The sequence below is a fragment of the Danio aesculapii genome, chromosome 19, assembly GCF_903798145.1.
Source record: "Danio aesculapii chromosome 19, fDanAes4.1, whole genome shotgun sequence".
Lineage (NCBI taxonomy): Eukaryota > Metazoa > Chordata > Actinopteri > Cypriniformes > Danionidae > Danio > Danio aesculapii.
In genome coordinates, this window is record NC_079453.1 from 27,810,162 (window position 1) to 27,830,171 (window position 20,010).

At 35.3% G+C, this 20,010-nt stretch overlaps 1 protein-coding gene across 1 annotated transcript in view; it reads left to right on the plus strand.

Annotated features, from left to right (window-relative positions):
* npr1a (natriuretic peptide receptor 1a) overlaps nt 1-19,728 on the plus strand; it is a 189,531-nt gene extending 169,803 nt beyond the window's left edge. The window contains exons 16-22 of the mRNA XM_056479373.1: nt 8,600-8,768; nt 9,252-9,398; nt 11,911-12,034; nt 13,072-13,140; nt 14,253-14,427; nt 15,208-15,306; nt 17,726-19,728. Coding sequence (XP_056335348.1) covers nt 8,600-8,768; nt 9,252-9,398; nt 11,911-12,034; nt 13,072-13,140; nt 14,253-14,427; nt 15,208-15,306; nt 17,726-17,877 — 935 coding nt within the window. The 3' untranslated portion in view covers nt 17,878-19,728. The remainder of the gene's footprint in view (nt 1-8,599; nt 8,769-9,251; nt 9,399-11,910; nt 12,035-13,071; nt 13,141-14,252; nt 14,428-15,207; nt 15,307-17,725) is intronic.
* The last annotated feature ends 282 nt before the right edge of the window (nt 19,729-20,010 follow it).

Here is a 20,010-nt window from a genome sequence, read left to right on the forward strand (position 1 = left end):
AGATAGATCAAGTGAACCAAAAGAACAGAAGTACAAGTGTTTACACCTGCTATTGAGAATTGCAATTTGGTTGATTGGATCACAAGTGCACGAGGGAGATATGATACTGATCTGACATGTTGTCCACTTGTGACCACTTTTCTGATTAGGGTTTTCCGTTGCCTTGTCAACAAGTCTCTTGTTCTATATATGGGGGTTTTCTGATCTCACAGTGTAATACTGCAAATAATCACCAACCTGTTTTTCAACAAAGAAATGCACTAATTTATCAGTTCAGCAAAAAAATAAATAAAAATGTTACATTTTTTTAGCAGTTTCACTTACATTCAGCATGATTTCCTTTATGCCTCTTTGACAATCTCTGAGGTACTGGATGAGAATGTGAAGTAAGGATTGATAGAAGAGAGTTGTTTAATTTATTTTGAGACTTCATGCGGGCAACGCAGTGGCGCAGTAGGTAGTGCTGTCACCTCACAGCAAGAAGGTCGCTGGTTCGAGCCTCGGCTGGGTCAGTTGGCGTTTCTGTGTGGAGTTTGCATGTTCTCCCTTGCCGTTCGCGTGGGTTTCCCCCGGGTGCTCCGGTTTCCCCCACAGTCCAAAGACATGCGGTACAGGTGAATTGGGTAGGCTAAATTGTCCATCGTGTATGTGTGTATGTGTTTCCCAGTGATGGGTTGCAGCAGGAAGGGCATCTACTGCATAAAAACAAAATGCTGGATAAGTTGGTGGTTCATTCCACTGTGGAGACCCCAGATTAATAAAGGGACTAAGCTGAAAAGAGAATGAATGAATGAATGAGACTGCATGCTGAATGGAAAAAACTTCATGTTTTCCATGACGGTAAAACGTGTTTGGTGATGACGATGTGACAAGTAAAAAAAGGTTACATCGCCCAAGCAACTGAATGACATGAGCAACTCTGAGGCAGCCTGGGTTGCCAGGTGTGTGCGGTTGAAATCCAATCCTGCCTCCAATTTTCCATGCTAATTTTACCCTCACGCTCTATCATAACATCACAACTAACAAGACAATTTTTCATCTTGATGAGAAATCTCGCGAGTATTTATAATAGCGTGCGTTGGCTGAAGGACGCAGGCCTTAGTGTCCCAGCAGTGCAGATTTAAAGCCATATCGCACTGCTACAAGTGTGATATCGCGTTTATATATCAGTTTGACGGCATATTCATTCATTCATTCATTTTCTTTTCGGCTTAGTCCCTTTATTAATCTGGGGTTGCCACAGCGGAATGAACCGCCAACTCATCCAGCATTTGTTATATGCAGCGGATGCCCTTCCAACTGCAACCCATTCCTGGGAAACACATACACACTTATTCACACACACATACACTATGGACAATTTAGCCTACCCAATTAACCTGTACCACATGTCTTTGGACTCTGGGGGAAACGGAAGCACCCAGAGGAAACCAACGCGAACGCAGGGAGAACATCCAAACTCCACACAGAAACGCCAACTGACCCAGCAGAGGCTTGAACCAGTGACCTTCTTGCTGTGAGGCGACAGCACTATCTACTGCGCCACTGTGTTGCCATGACGGCATATTCACGTATAATAAAATATAATAAAAACTTTTGTACGAGGAACTACTTTCTTCTGCCATTCACATCTGCAGTTGACATCAGAACAGCAGAAACTGTTGCTACTTTACAAAAATCACTTTAGAGCTATAGTATTTGAATGATTCTCTAGCGTAATGTCTAAAGTGATGACAAAACAGGTGATTTTGCTGAGATTTTAAGATTATAGCGCTGAAGTCTACAGAGATTTCCCAGTACTTCTCTGTTGCAATCAGGATTTAACAAAAATTAACCTCAAAAAGCCAAAGCAAACACTACTAGATTACTATGGTATAAATACAGCACTACACTCTCAGAAATAAAGGTACGCGAGTTGTCACTGGGGTGGTACCTTTTCAAAAGGTACATGTTTGTACTTAAATGGTCCATATTGGTACCTCAAAAGTATACATTAGTAACTAAAAATTTTAAGAGGAACACTTTTGTACTTTTTAGGTACTAATATGTACCCTTGAGGTATTAATATGGACCTTTTACGTACAAATTTGTACCTTTTGAAAAGGTACCACCCTAATGACAGCTTGTGTACCTTTATTTCTGAAAGTGTACAAAATAAAAAAAAGAGAGATCGAGTTTTTCTCCCTCTAAGGGCTTCAAATTCTTTACTCTGCTCAATATGATGCGCTGAATCTCCAAGATTTAGCAAAGAATAAAATAGGCACTATCCTTATAAATAAAATCTAAACAACTACTTTCTCGCCTAAAAAAGCCTCAAATGTAAATTATGTTGTCCAACAGCTGCAATATTTGTCAAACTGTAGAGAGTTTATTATTTTGCTTGGCACTATGTGGGTGGAGTAATACGCAAAGGCGAATTGCATTGCTTGTATTTTCTTTTCTTTCTATGTCAACTCCATCTCTTTACAACTGTGGCCAATTTATTAAAAACGCTGCTGCCTTTATTAAAAATTGACCATATGAGTACACCATGAAAGCAATCTAAAAGAAATGCAGTTTTTTGCCTCTGGAAGTGGTCAAAAGTGAACAAGCTCAAAACATTTCTGACCCAGTTTAACTATATATTTAACATTGCCCATTTCTGATCAGATCAGACACAATAATGTTCTAATTTGCACTTTTAAATTTATAGATTTTTGATATTTTTGCCTTGGACGTGCAGCCTTCTAAATTTGAATACACCCAGCAGGCATACAATGTCATAAGAGGTTAATATTAGGTTAGATTTAGGTCATGACATAATGTGACCAAAATTTAATGTGCTGTCTCCAATAACAACGTCAAATTACATTGATATTTGGTGGACTTTTGGTTATGTAGGAAAGTGCCCTAAAAACCAACGTCCAGCCAACAACATAAACCAACATCATAATGAGGTTAAATAATGACGTTTATTCGTCAAGTATGTCAAACCAGAATCCAACGTCTGATAGACTTCATAGTGGTAACTTCCACACAATTTCAAGCTACAACATCATCAGACATTGGTATTTGGTGAATTTTAGGTTTGTATGCAGTAGGTAGTGCTGTCGCCTCACAGCAAGAAGGTCACTGGTTCGAGGTCAGTTGCCGTTTCTGTGTAGAGTTTGCATGTTTTCCTTCATTCGCTTGGGTTTCCTCCATGTCCTCCGGTTTCCCCCACAATCCAAAGGCATGTGCTACAGGTGAATTGGGTAGGCTAAATTGTCCGTAGTGTATGAGTGTGTATGGATGTTTCCCAGAGGTGGGTTGCGGCTGGAAGGGCATCCGCTGTGTAAAATATGTGCTGGATAAGTTGGCGGTTCATTCCGCTGTGGTGACCCCAGATTAATAAAGGAACTAAGCCGAAAAGAAAATGAATGAATGAATGTTACACATTGACATCTGCCTGACATTGGCTTCTGACATCAACCCGATTTGAATTTTTCAAACAAAATGCAATGTCCCCACGACCTTGGGGTACAAAGTCAATATGACGTCAAATTGACATCCTTTGCCTGCTGGGCAGTCACTGTTTTCTAAACCATTGCCATATTTTACATCAGGTAATGGTAAAAGTGTACACTGTTATATTAACAATGTGAGTAAACATTTTGACATCTTGTTTAGGAACAATAACACAAGGCCTTTTCATTTTGGTGCCACTAAGGTGTTCATTAGCATTAATAATTACTCTTGAGAGATGAACTAAAGTTTTTTGCAGGTAATCCATTGTGTTGTGCTGTTTGTATGAAACGATCAGAGAAATGTGTGAACTTCTTTGCAAATATTAATAACGAATCAACAAATGCACCACATCGATTGAGAAAAACTAATACAAAACATGAAAGGTTATGTAAAGGTATTAATTAATATTTACCTCAGAGACTTTCATGCAATTTACTTATTTAAACATTATTTACTTTCAGTTTAAACACACACTCCATTAAAATATCCAATAAAGATATTGTTTATAAGTTATGTTGCATATAAAGGTTTTAAAGTATTATTTTGCTTGTGCAAAGTGTCCTGGTCACTTTCAGCTGGGACACAGTAACTGTCACCATTCTGTCTGTTTTGGGATGGACTTCTATATTCAGCTGTGTTCTGTGTCTTATTTACATTCTATGGGTGTCAGTTTTGCTTATGTAGAGACGTGGATACAAATTCACACTCACACAAACTCTGCTCAGTCACCCGTACTCATAAACAAATCGGCACACACATACCAGCGGCTGCATTAAAGAGAGACAACAAAACATAAGCGGCAGATCTGGTGCAGTGCCAGACCAACCATGAGAACAAAGAGAGCAATGAGAGAATACCAGATATATACCAGATAGATAGATAGTGTAAGGGGTAATTTACAATTTTCACCCAAAGAATGACTAGATTCAGAGATTCAAATAAATGAATAAAGTTTATCTTGAATAAAAAGTCAAATCAATTCAAAGTTAAATACTCATTCAAATATACATATTTCATAAAAATAATGAGAAACAGGATGATGAGGAAAGGATAAACGTTGATTCATGCTGAGATGGATTGGATGGTATAAATCTGAATCCTCTAATAGACAGATGGATGGATGGATGGATGGATGGATGGATGGATGGATGGATGGATGGATGGATAGATAGACCACGTTAATAATAAGACTCACAATAAATTATTTCAAAACTGTAAACTGGCTTTTTGTAGTAGCTTGGCGCTATTTTGGTGCAGTGTTTAGTGACATCTATTCAGTGATAGGCACAGGCATCAAGATGCTGGAGCTCATCTTTGCCATGATCGTGAGTGCAGTGAGATGTGAGTGAGACAGAAAGGTCATGAGAGCGTTATGTCATCATCACTCCCCTTGATTGCTGTGAAGACATTTGTTAAATCCAAGGTCTTCTCAAAACTTGCGAATGACACTTTCGTCTCTTTTTCTTTTTCTCACATATTTGCTCTCAGTATCTCTCTCTCTTTTTTCACACCAGCACTTATTCCAGTTGCTCGTACTGTTTTCTGTGAGATTTTGATATGCTAACTCTGGATGTTAATCTGTGTATGTTATTCACTGAGTGTTGTGATAAGGCGCTGTCTGGAAATGCCTTGTTTTGACAGTCATTTTTGCAATTCTGAAAAACATTAACAAATTGAGAATACATTTTTTTCAAAAGTAACTAAACCTGTTAAGGAAATTAAAGGGGTTGTCCAGAGTGCAATTTTAAGGCTTGGTTGTGTTTATAAGATGCAAAGCAATGTGTGCTCGTGCTTCACTTGTTGAAAATCACATAATTTTTTAATATATCTTACTCAGCTAACATAAAAACGACTGTCATATTTCCTAGTTCGTCCAAAAGGGGTAAAGTCTAGATCAGATATGCGGCCGGCCGGAAGTGCGATTTGTACATCAATTGAAGATTGTTTTTTGTGTTGTCAGAGATCATAGAGGTGAGTTTTTTAATCTTCTTGCTCTAAACAGAAACAGCTGGATTCATCACCCTTTGGGATCCACCAACACGTTTCCACTGTGGAATGCACTACTACAATATTTTCTGTGTTGGGAGAATTTGTCTGCGCGTGTGTTGTCAAACTGATGAACATGTTTTCTCAATTTGTTAGTGTTTTTGGTCACACTTTTTATTTTGATGGTCTGTTTGTTGAATTAGGTTACGTTGCATATACATGCCAACTAATTCTCATTAGATTATAAGTAAACTGTTGGGTTAGGGTTAGTGTAAGTTGACATGTACTTGCAAAGTTTCTTATAGTCATTTAAATGTCTGTTAAAGGAGCAGTATCAACAGATACTAAATACTCAAATGGACCATCAAAATAAAGTGTTAATGTGTTTTTCTGATTTCTGTATGCAATTTTCTTAACTATTTGAGTTTGAGCTCTCTCAGCCACTGTAGTAGCCAGATGCGTTTTGGTGTTAACGAAATGCACATTCAGCCAAACTTGAAATAAGCTTTGAATCAGTCGCTACACTTCTACTTGCTTTAATATGCATCTGTCAGGCCCAGTTAGTGTAAAACTATAAACCCGCTCCTGCTGAAACTTAAGCATTTCAATCTGGACTAAACCATGCCAGAAAAAAAGTGTTTTTGGTTTTTTATTGTTATATTTGATACACCAGGCTTTTAATGACCCGTGTGATACAGAGTACATGGCAAAATAGGCAGCTGACTTTTATTTAGTAGGTCAAACGGAGCAAAAATAGTAATTTGCTGCACTTGTTATTTATATGGCCACATATGCAAATCAGTCAATTACATAGTGAAAATAGTATAACACACCTACATAGAATGCTTTTAAAATGATTTGTTGTTCTTAATCTCCTAATAATCTGCATATGGTCAAATTAATGTTAAAGCTTAGTTTTATGATAATAAAATGCTAATTTAAATGTGGGCAAAACACAATGTAATGCAGCAAGCCTACAATGCTCATTAATTAAAGAGCCCCTATTTTGCATTATAAAAGGTCATATTTTAGTTTTGGGGCAGGCCCAGATTAAGAATTCAGAGGCCCCTGGGCACAATGTCTTGTAGGCCCCCTACCTGGCCGTACCCCTATAGTTGAATTAAAAAATAAGATTAATAAATCATTAGTTTTAAACACAGTGCACTTTTAGATTTAAACCTCAGCTGGATGTTTTCAATCACTTAGTGCCGTGTTACACACTGCATGAAAGGTCATTTTCAAAAACCCATAATAGTGGCTCTTTAAAGAATATTTGATTCATATAATTTAGCATAATTTTTTGATGATATTTTTGTTTGTTAATTTGCTTACAAAAGTCTTTCCTGTTTCCACTGATTCAGCATTTAAAGGATTAGGATGTAAACACTGAAAGGGCACCTATGATGCAAAATCAAAATCATCTTTTGGACAGAACTGTGTGTAGATACAGTATAGTTTGTCCACATTCATATTGGAGTGATAGAAACATAACAAGTTTATATATATATATATATATATATATATATATATATATATATATATATATATATATATATATATATTCATGCGGAGTTAGGCCTGATTATCTTTTAATCTTTTCCTGTTTAAAAAAAATTATATATATATATATATATATATATATATATAATTTTTAAACAGAAAAAGATTAAAAGATAATCAGGCCTGACTCCGCATGAATGCTGTTTTTCAGCAGGTTCCTGCATACTGACAACCTTAACATCCCATCCATCAACACATGAGAACAGTACAAAAAATCACCAAACATACGAAATAAAGAGGAACAGGCTATCTCAGTAGCTACAGCAATAGTTGACCATCAGATGACAAGCATGAGATTTCTTAAAAAGTCTCAGTGTTGGTATTGTTTTTAGAACGTTGTGTGATCGCATTCCAGGCTTTTGTGAATATATAAAAGAAATATCTGTCCATAACAGTTTTTAAAAGCTGGTAACGGCCAACATCAATTTGTTGCAGATCTGGTGGAACAACCAGTCCTTATATTAAGTTTTGATACCAAAGCACAAAGGGCTGCTGAGGTAGCACTATTTACAATTTGATAGTGCAGTTTAAACCCTGTGTTCATAAAATATAATTTTAAAACGATAAAGCATTAGAGAGTGATAGAGCAAAACAATGATGTGTCCATCCAGAAAGTCTATTGTGGATCTTTCAGGCCCTATTATACAGTCTAGCTATTGACTCCAAGATATCATTTGTTGTGAGTGACCAAACAGTATAACAATGTGGACAAAATTATGGCATGAAAGTAAGTTTCAGAAACAGAAAAACACAAATTTGCCCTAATTTTCCCGTAAACAAATAGCTTTTGTTTCAGCTTTTTATAGACATTTTGAACAAGCTCACAATAAGTAAGGTGAGAGTCCAGACTGATTCTCAAATATTAAGGTGTCTCTGTAGTAATGTATATAAACATGTCCACAGACCAGGATCTGCAAAGAAACAGTACAACAGTATGTGAGGAGCAAAAGCAGTGCCAAAATGTGTGGGTGTGTGTACTGTGAACTTTGTAATGGCATTTATGTGTGGCTCAGAAAGGCTCGAAAAAAACACCACCAAAAATACTTAAAATAAACTAACTTGCTATTTTTGCTTCATCCATGTCTGTCTCTATCACTGTCTGCTGTTTATCTGACATAACGCATGAGAAGCAAACATGCATGTGGGAACAGTGGGCGAGGAGAAGCAGCTCATTTGCATTTAAAGGCACAGGCTACAAAAACAACTACATTTTGCTCTCAGCCTAAAATGGGCACATTCTGCATTGTATAATAAAGTGAGTATTTTGAGCTGAAACTTTACAGACACATTCTTTAGACATCTTACATCTTGTAAAATGGTTTAAAAAAGAGCCCTTAAGTTTCCCTGCTTGCTTCTCTCCACGATTTACAAATTTTACTATATTGTGGTTGTATATTTTTACTGCTAAACAACACAAGAACTGCTGCAAACATACCTACGACTCTCTGGAAAAGCTGAGAACAATGAAAAAGAAAAGTCATTTTAGGCCACAAAAATCCATAAAAATGTCCTGTGAAATCCTGGAGGGACTGTTTGTTACATGTTGTGACTTGGTTCTGTGTTTCAGAGATCATCGAGCGTGTTGTGGAGGGCCGCTGGCCATACCTGCGTCCTCTGCTGTGTTCTCAGAGTCACAGTGAAGAGATGGGACAGTTGATGCTGCGCTGCTGGTCAGAGGACGTCAACGAGAGGCCAGACTTCAGCCAGATTAAAGTACTGCTCCGCAAGAACAACTGGTACATGACACACACACGCACAATCAAGTGATTATCATTTCACACCCAGCAATTTAATTGACTTAACAAATAATAGGAACGTCAACATTTTTGGTTGAAATTGAATATAGATTCATTTGGAGATCTTGTAAAATCTTACTGTTTATTTTTAGACTTTTCAGTATACTTGGCACCATTAAGCATTTGTGTAAGTTATACAGTTTTAAAAATGCTCTAATTTAATATTTATAGTGATTTATTGATATAAAAATAAATAATACAATACAAATACAAATAATAAATAATAGTTTACTATAATATAATAATAGTTTTGAATAGTAACTTATTAATTATGTTGAAGAAAAAGTATTTATGTAATTTATGTGGAGGGGGGGTGGATATATGCTGACCTGGTTATGAAAACCTGCATGCTTAGTCCTCACACATGTCAGTCACAGATTCACACTTCATTTCCCTGCCTCTCCTTCTCTGTTTTGCCCTCAGTGGATACGGTTCTAATATTCTGGATAACCTCCTGTCCCGTATGGAGCAATATGCCAATAACCTGGAGGAGCTGGTGGAGGAGAGGACACAGGCATACCATGAGGAGAAACGAAAAGCTGAAGCTCTGCTCTATCAGATTCTCCCACAGTGAGTCCCACACACATCATGCATGAATTTCCTATGGGATAAATTACGTATACGTGCATGCATGCTGTCTCTCTTTCTGTCGGTCTACAATATGCAAATTTACAAATCACTTTTATTTTTGCAACCATTTATTTATGCATGTATTACTTATTTTTTATTTGTTTGTTTGTGTTTAAATATTTCAATAAGTGTTATTTCAAAAATTGTTCTAAGCATATACTGTAAAAGATATGGATGTAGTATCTGTGATGTCACCCATGGGTTTATTTAAAGCGCAAATTAAGCTAAGTGGGCGTAGCCAACCATCCCCTTTTTTTCGGCCGTCATTGTGCCCACCAAGGGTTACCAAAAAAGGGCAAAGAGGCGTGAGCGGAGCTACAGATGCCTGCTAGCATTTTATGCTTAGACAGGTTTTATTTGAGAGAAACGCTTAATACTTCATTACCTGCGACTCGTTTGTGTTCTGACCACATGTGCTTGGTTGTACACTATATCAATAAAGTGTTTAGTCTTTAAAAACACTGTTGTAACACATTGAGCCACTAAACATTGTTCTTATGATGTTTTTTTACAGGAGGAAAATGCAATTGCTTTCCAAATACTTCAAATATAATCTGTGTTAGTAAATGCAAGGATATTTATGAAATCCAGACATAACACTGTATGACAACATTTTAGATGACTGCTCTAGAGCCTAAAGCTAATTAATCGGTCAGATTCTGGAGTGCATTCAAGTTCTAAAGAAATTATAAATGATAAATGATCTTAAATAAAACAAATACATTTATAGATATGATATATAAGTATATAACTTCACTCACCTGGGGAATGGAGGCCACGTGAATAGTTTGTGAGCACAATAAAGTGCACAGCATGCCATATTATCCGATAATTGGAAATAATTACAAAAGGCAATTGACTGTGTAAAGCCACATTATACTAACAAAAATACGATGTATATGCCGAGTTCAGCTGCTAATCAGCCGGATTCAGCAGAAATGACGAACCAGCGAGACCTAGCTGTCATTCAAGTGGCCACGCCCTCAATTATGCAGACTTAATATAACTTAATATAAACTAAATCGATGAGTTATAAAAAAAAAGTCACCCCCTCACAGTTGTCATGAAGGGTAATATTAGCTATATACCCCAAAATCATTTTTGTACCAGGCTGTAAACACCTCTTTGTCTTCTCTAAAGTTGGCCATTTTAACATTGTGGTCAATAGAAATCTGCTCGATTATGGAGCCAAGACAATGGAATTTCAATCAATTGCAGTTTCAGTTACTTCAATATTAGCTTCACGGGGGAGAGCAGGATGTTGCCGCTTCGTTGGAAGCCCCAAAATATATTGCATAATAAAATGCTGGTTTACAGTTGCTGATTCAAAAAAAAAATCTAATCTGATGATCGAGGTTGTGAGTTTTTTCAAATGGGGGATATGCCCAACAGACAATTTACAATAACATTTTTAGTCAGCTAATTATTCATTTAAACTACTTTTTTGTTGTCAAAATTTTAAAAATAAAGCAGAACATTACAAATGTAGTAAATGTAAAATATTTTGGAATACTTTTTCCAAAACAAAAAAATTATAATAATTTATTTTCCTGCTTGTTCTTACTGGTGATTGTAAATTATATCAGTAATAATAATATATCAAATCGTGAAGCAGGTTATTATTTCCTGCTTTTGAGGACATGCTGCAGATTTTTATTTTCAATAAAACAAGATGATCTGTCAAATTAGTATAAATGCTCTGAATTTAATTGTAATAAAATTGAAGCAACATTGACATCCATATACCATACCATGGTAAAGCCTTGTCACCAGTAAGATCTTCTTAATCATTGTTAAAATCACTCAGATAGAATCTCATTACCACGTTGAAATATTTATATTTGGTTTCTAAAAACATTAGACTGAATACATCAATTACTGACAAATGCTGTAGCCTAATAACAGCAATTGCTGCATGCAAACAGGCAGCACTGTTTAGTGAAGCATCATCAAATCAATTATTCATCAACAACTGCTATTGATTTATCAAGGTTAAATAGTTATAACACTCGCTCAGCTCTTCTTACAGATCTCAAACTTTGTGTCACCTCTGAAAAACAAGGTTGAGTTATGTTTTATTACTTTATTTTGCTTACTTTAATACATTAATAATCACTCTTCCCTCTTTGCTTTCAGACTTTGCTCTATTCTGAGTCTGTTTGTTTTTAAAGCTGTTGCTTTTGCATGCTGACTTGTTTCCATGTTCAATATTTCTCACTTAGTGTGACAACTTCAATTTTATGGTAATCTCTGCCAAATCTGTCTCAACAGGTCTAAAATATAAACACTTATTATAGGCTTCTTGTACTGATTCAGGGTTGTTATTTTGAACAGGATGTTTTCAATAGTTCATAGAACTTGATGTGCATTTATTGTCTTCAGTTGAAGATGTGTTTTCACAGGTGTGTATGTGACTGTGTGTGTGTCTGTGTGTGTGCGTGTTTTGTTTCAGCTCAGTGGCCGAGCAGCTGAAGCGAGGAGAGATGGTTCAGGCTGAAGCCTTTGACTCCGTCACCATCTACTTCAGTGACATCGTGGGCTTCACAGCATTATCCGCTGAAAGCACACCTATGGAGGTCAGAAAACCCAGAGCATTCAAACACTCCTCAAGGAGACAAACAGAATGAAATAAGGCGGATGTACACAGTGCCAATTCTAATGGTTGGAAGATCATATGTCATGAGAACACAGTAATATACAGCACAATTTTATGACCTGGAGAATTCAGAAGCAACGGTGTGAAATTCTGCACCAATAACATGGACAGAGGAAGACATTACTTTTAAAGCAAATCTCTCTTTCTTTCTATCTCTTTCTCTCTCGCATAACAGCTATTGATATGAGCCATGAATGCTTCCTGCACATACACTGTTAACAATTTCCTGTAGAATCTACAGAGACTTACTTGCGGCAGTTCATCATTAACTTACTCTAAATAAATTACAGCAAAAATACTGTATTTACACTTACAACTTAATTGATCTTGTGCTGTGTATGTATTTCAGTATTGTATATCTTTAAAAATATACAGTAATCTTCACAGTAAAACTTTAAAATACAGTAACCTACCGCATAACTGTAAAATAGAGTTCATATTACAGTTAAATACTGTGTAATTTCCAAAAATCATCAACAGTGTGTATAGCACAAGGATGCCTGGTTATTCTATGTGTTTGAAATATAAAGCCTTGTCTGCTGTAAATTAATCTCTGATAATCCTGCGTTCACTTTTCAGTGAGTTTATCCTCCCGATTAGTCAACTTCAGATGAATTGAAGATCATTTAACGGCATATACCTGACAAATTAAAGCTGACAGCCTCCGAACATTTTATAATATGTTAAAAAATGATCGTGAGCTTTAATAAAGGATGTGAGCTGCTTGGCTCAGCTCGTAAGTTCCTTTCACACAGTACGAGCTGAGCCATTAGAGCATCTACATTTTCCACGCGACTTCTCCAGATAGTAATCAAAAACTCATACAAGTTAATACAACATAATACAACAAAAAATTAGACGCTTGCCTTTACAGGCTAATTTATCATTTACTGCAACAATCACAAGTGCGTTATTGAGTTCAGATAGATGACTCTTGTGTTGAATTATCTGTCACAGGTGGTGACGCTGCTGAATGATCTTTACACTTGCTTTGATGCAATCATTGACAATTTCGACGTATACAAGGTAGGTCATTTAAAATACTTGTTAAAAAATTATATTTAAATTTACAGTGCATCTGGAAAATATTCCTAGATCTTCACTTTTCCACATTTTTTATGTTAATTTATTTCCTCAAAATTCTACACACAATACCCCATGATGACAATGTGAAAAAAGATATTTTTGGATTTGTTGCAAATTTATTAAAAATAAAAATCAGAAAAATCAGATGTACATAAGTATTCTGGAGAAAGTCATATTTGTTTTATTTCAACTAGAATAAAAGCAGTTTTAAATTTTTTAAACACCATTTTAAGGACAAAATTATTAGCCCCTTTAGGCTAATTTTTTTTTCCAATAGTCTACAGAATAAACCATCGCTATACAATAACTTGCCTAATTACCCTAACCTGCCTAACCTAGTTAAGCCTTTAAATGTCACTTTAAGCTGTATGAAAGTGTCTTGAAAAATATCTAGTCAAATATTATTTAATGTCATCATAGTGAAAATAAAATAATTATAAAATAAAATAAATCAGTTTATTAGAAATTAGTTATTAAAACTGTTATGTTTAGAAATGTGTTGGAAGAAATCTTCTCTCAGTTAAACAATAAACAGGGAACAAGTAAACAGGGGGGCTAATAATTCTGACTTCAACTGTATGTGTAATTTTTGTGTTCTGATTTGAACTTTTATTAGGCACATGCCATGTGCAAATACATTTTGTAGTCTTGTAACTGTAATTTAAATAAAAGTGTATCATAAGTGTATAATACGCTTATCCTGCCTGATAAGTATCGTCTATGCATATTACTTCAAAACATAAGTATTGCATTGCACATATGCTAATGAAAAATTAGTAATCATACTAATAATAAAACAATAGTGCAATAGTGTACATACAATAGTGTAATAAATCTATAAAGTATCATGTACTATTCTACTTTATTGCATAAAAGTATAGTAACTACATTTTAATTACAACTAAAGTATAGTAAATAAAAATTAGGTACAAAAATGTGCATTAATTATTTATTTTATTTTTTTTATTATTAATCTTATTTTTACAATCTGTTGAATTAAGCACACTTGTTTCCCACAAGGGGAATTATGTGTTTTTGTGTGGCGCCCCCAGGTGGAGACCATCGGCGATGCGTATATGGTGGTGTCAGGTCTGCCCGTGAGGAACGGCAAACTGCACGCCCGTGAGATCGCCCGCATGTCTCTGGCTCTGCTGGAGGCCGTTCACTCATTTAGAATCCGCCACCGACCAAACCTGCAGCTCCGTCTGCGCATCGGCATCCACAGCGGTGAGGATCATCAATTCAGTTCAATGCATCTGTATTTGTACAGCGCTTTTACAATGTAGATTGCGTCAAAGCAGCTTCACATAGAAGATTATAGTGAATTGAAACAGTGTAAGTTCAGTTTTCAGAGTTTAAGTTCAGTTTAGATTCGTTCAGTTCAGTTCAATGTGTTTTAATATTCACAGCTGAGAGTCCAAACACTGAAGAGTCACCAAAAAGCCACAAAAATACTCCTTTAAGAGTTTCTTTTGTCACATTTCATCAATTTGTGCCTGTAAATTTGAATTACAATATTTTTAAAGGCTGTTCTCTTAAAATGTGACCCTGGCCCATCAAAAACCATCTTGTTTCATGCGTATATTTGTGGGAAAAAATAGTCAAAATGATGCATTTTACGTTAATACCAAACAGTCTTTAATATTAAGTACAGATCATGTTACATGAAGACATTTTGTATTTATTTCAGACATATATTGTCTGATGCTAACAAACAAATCAATGGAAAGCTTGCTTAATCAGCTTTCAGACAATGTGTCCTTTTAGTCTGCATGAGCTGTAAATCTTCACTTCAGCAGCACCAAACCGTTTTGTTAATATACATTCTGAAGGTTTTGCAGAGGGATATGTTCATGCATATTACTCCTAATTAAATACAAGTGTATTGTATACAAAATTGGAAACATTCATTCATTCATGTTTATTTGTTTGTTAGAATTGTGGAGTGATGTACTCGCTGTAGGCTACCCCTCCTTAAAATTCTTTGACTATTATGTGTGTGTGCAGGTCCTGTGTGTGCGGGGGTGGTTGGTTTAAAGATGCCTCGTTATTGTTTGTTTGGTGATACAGTCAACACAGCTTCGCGCATGGAATCCAATGGAGAAGGTGAGAAGCATCTAGTGTAATGAAGCAGGTGTATTGTATTACAATTTTGTGAAATTTTATTTATATTATTTAGATATAATTATACATATGATTTATAATATTAGCCTTTGTTTTTGTTGTTGTTTTGTACTGTAATAGTTGCCACTGTTTGTGGTTGATGAGAATTTCGATCTTGTAAAATGAAGTATTTATTTGATCCAAAATACAGTGAAAACATTGTTAATCTTCAATTCAAATTATGATTTAAAATGTTCTAATTGAATATATTGGGTTACACTTTATCTTAAGGTGTCCGTGTTGCACATGTTCCATGTACGTACTATAGTATTTACAATTAATTATGCATAGTTGCATGTGATTAACCCTAAACCTAACCCACATTCTAACCTGAACCATAAGAATGTGCAATTAATATTACTCTGTAGTTACATGAATATTCATACTGAAACACAGACACCTTAAAATAAAATGTGTTGTAAAATAAAAGAACCATGCAGGATTTTTAGCAGCTATTACCCCAGTCTTTATTATCAACATTTAGAAATCATTCTAATTTTCTAATATTTCTTCTCATTATTATTATTTATTATTATTATTATTATTGATATTTATAAGTAGAAAAGAAATATTTTATAACATTACTATGTCTTCACTGAGACTTTAGATTTTTCAAATTTTTTAATAATCAAGTACTAACTTCTATTTTAAAAAATGAAGAATAGAAACACCATACAAGAGTCTGTGGTCTATGAGTCTATGAATGAATATGACTCAATCATGACAAATTACTAGAAAACTTGTTCCTCAAGTAGTTTCGAATTCTAAATAGCTGTTATTATATTTATGTGGTGGGTCACTGTCTTTTTAAAGGGATAGCTCATCCAAAAAATAAATATTCAGTCATGATTCACTCACCCTCCACTAGTTTCACCTGTTTAGTTTGAGTTTCTTTCATCTGTTGAACACAAAGGAGGATATACAAATCTCACGGTTCGGATCACACTACTGTTTTTGAGTCATGGATCAGACCATTTTTCGAATCAGCAAAAAAGGGAGGAGACAAATGTCATTTGCTTTCTATTTATGCAAAAATATTACTGCAAAAACATTGGTTTTAACAAACAGAACTTAGAATCTGTAAGTTTAATAAATGTACAAATCAAGAAAGAACCAGCTGAAAAAAAGGAAAATATTCAATAAGAAAAATTATATTTGCTACTGTTGCTAATAATGCTAAATATAGAAATCTAACATTTTGTACAACAGATCACATTTGTTTTCAATTAATGATTCAACAAATCACACACAAAACTTCACGTTTCATTATCGGTGAATTATTTTTGAAAACATATTCAGTGATATAATTTTGATAGTTTGTCGCCATCTATTGGTTAAACAGTGTAATTGCTACAACATTCACCAGCGTCAAGTTTCATTAAATGTTGATTTTAATCATATAATCATATAAACATCAGTGAATATATCTGAACTATAAACTGTTATCCCAGTACTTCTATGTTATTTAACTGTTTGTAACTAACTAAAAAAGTGAAGAAAAAATAAATCTTTCTCAATCAAACGCAGATTTGAACGCAGCACTTCGAAGGATTAATAAACAGATGCAAATCATTATCATTTATCATTCATGTTGAGCGGGTTTGAATTGAGATCCCAATCTTTTAATGTTTAATTGTGCAGCTTAACACTGAATGCATTAATGCAGGCTAAACAAGCAGTGGCAGAAAACACCTTTAATTAATAACCTAAGAAAGCTTTTAGGTCCCACCACAACGTTTTCCATCATCATTATATTTTACAGGGAAGCCAAAATGCTTTCATACACATGATTTGAATGACTCAGGAGGCGATCTTTCTGCAATTGTTATAAATGTTGGATTAACCTTCAAGTTCAAAAAAGTTATTAATCCACAGATCGCATGCGTTTCGAACTGTGGGTTGAGTTCCGTTACACCTCTACTTAAAATGGTGGAAAAATGCAACCATTGACTTTCATAGTACTTTCATTTTTTGTCATTGTTTATTGACGTGTGGCAGTTTTTGTCTAGAATGTCTTGCTTTGTGTTCAGCAGAAGAAAGAAATTCATCAATGTTTAGAAAGTTCATTTTTGGACAAACTACTTTAAGATATTTGTACATTTTATTCAGAAAGGTTGCGTTTATTTGATCAAAACTGACAGTAAAGACATTTATTGATTGATATTCTTATAAAAGATTATTATAAAAGAAATGCTGTTCTTTTAACTTTCTATTCACCAAAGATTTCTGAAAGAAAAGTGGAATTTCTAGTGTTCCACAAAAGCAGCGAGGTGGTTAACAAGCGGTTATTGTTGTTATGTTTTGTTTTCATGGAGTGTGTGTGTTACTATAATCTTGTGTACACTGACTGCTCTTCATTCAGCTCTAAAGATCCATGTGTCAGAAGCCACACGGGCCGTCCTGCAGGAGTTCAACTGCTTCCAGCTGGAGCTCAGAGGAGATGTGGAGATGAAGGGAAAGGGTCGGATGAGGACGTACTGGCTGCTAGGAGAAATCAGCTCTAACAATGCCTAAAAAAACTGAATGACTTACTGACAGAAAGAGCAACAAAACAAACACATCTAAACAAGTACTGGGACTGAAAGACCAGACCAGTAATTCTTTAAAAAACTGGGTCCTGTTCATCTGTCATCACGCAGAGCTTAACATTCTTGCTTTACAGGAATATCACTTTTTTTTTTTGCCAAGTAAACGCACGAGAAAAGAAACAGTACTTGAGCAGAATCCTTTAGACAAATGGAAGATGGTATAACACAGAGCCAGATGAAGGTCTGATGAGCGCAACCAGTGTTTTTACGGGTCTTGTAGGAGTTTTTGTTTCGTCATCGTAGGTCTTCATCCAGATTTTCCGTCAGGAGTCCTTTGGGTATGTTTATTTTTCATACAGAGACACAGATCTGTAGTTTTTTTTTAGCCATGCAAAATGTTCTGGATTCTTCTTCTGGGACGCAGGTCAATTTGAAACTCTTTTCTCTGCCAAATCTGATCCAGAGGGTTTTGGGATGAAAGTTACGCACATTAGAAGAAATAATAATACATGTCAAGTATGATTAGACGTGTGCAATGATGGATTTTGTTCTCAGAATCCCTGCAGAAATCCACACACGAGTATTGATGTTGCAATAGTGTTTCAGCTGAAACCAGCACAGGCTTGATTTTGTTTTTTGTTAATAGACAAATGGAGTTTTGTTTAGATTTTTTTCCATCCATCATTATTAGATTACGTTAATGCTAGTGATTAATGATAAAGGATTAGTTCAAAATTCTGTCAATAATTACTCATCCTCATGTTGTTCCAAACCCCAAGACCTTCATTCATCTTCAGAACACAAATGAAGGTATTTTGGATGAAATTTGAGAGCTCTCTTATTCTCCATATGCAGCAATGTTCCCGTCTCGTTCAAAGAAGCAAAAAACATCATCGAAACAGTCCATGTGTCTTGAGTGGTTCAATCAGAATATTATGAAGCTATAAGAATACTTTCGTGCACATAGAAATAAAAAATGTCTTCTTTTTTTCCTCAGTGTCATTATAAAGCCGCCTTTCCACTGCACATGACATTCGGACACGACTGTCAGAATATGCCCCCTTGTGGCAGTCGCACAGAATACTCAGTTTTGTCATGCACCATAGGAAGCTGATTCAAGTGGTGTCTAAAATAAAGGAGTGCAAAAGCAAGAGCCTTTATTCTCCGTGTGTTTACCATGGTTGAATTAATGAATGAATGAATACTATAAACTCATCATAGACTGCTAAAAATTTTGGAGGGAATGTGGAAACAAGATTAAAAATAATAATAATTGTATTACTCATTTATGAATTGAAAAGTTTTTTTTGAAAAGCTTTCTGATTCCAAAAATAACAAAAACTCCTATTTCTTATCTCTCCCGCTCGTACCTGCTTGGACAACACTAGAATACATCACATCTGGCTGGTTGCATACGGTCTAGTCGCAGGAGTTATATAATATTTCAATGTATCCGCAGCTCAAATCCAATACGAATTTTCTGCATACGGAGATGATCGGAACTCCACGCAGCTCCTGGACTATTCTCTATTGGAAATGAATCACTTTCGATCTGCCGCTTGTGGTTTGTCGTGTGCAGTGGAAAGGCGGCTTAAGGCACTGAAAGCATAAGCTCTGTTTTGAGGATTGTTTTTGGTGTTTGAATTTCGAACATCCCAAGATCGTTTCTGTCTATGGAGGTCTTTGATTTCATCTAAAATATCTTCATTTGTCTTCTGAAGACAAACAAATGTCTCAGGACATTGGGATTAATTACAATTTCACTCTGAAAAGTTTGAGGTCAGTAAAATTTTGTAAGTCAATACATTACATCAGTAAAAGCTGGAAGTTTATATCACTTTTAATATTACATCTAATATTTCATTTCGAATAAAGTTTCGTTTTGTTTTGTTTTTTCTTGATTTATGGATCACAATTTCCACTAAAATATTATAGGTGCTGTATGTAAGTTTTTGACTCTTTTAAAGACAGAAAAATACCTTAATATGTTTGCAGATATTTAAGAAACATGCCAAGTGAACATTTTTGTTTATCTGAAAAACAGTGCTGAAGTCAGATATTCTGCTTTGAAAATGTCTGTTATATGCCGGAATGCTGTCTTTGTTTTGGTTCTTTTAAC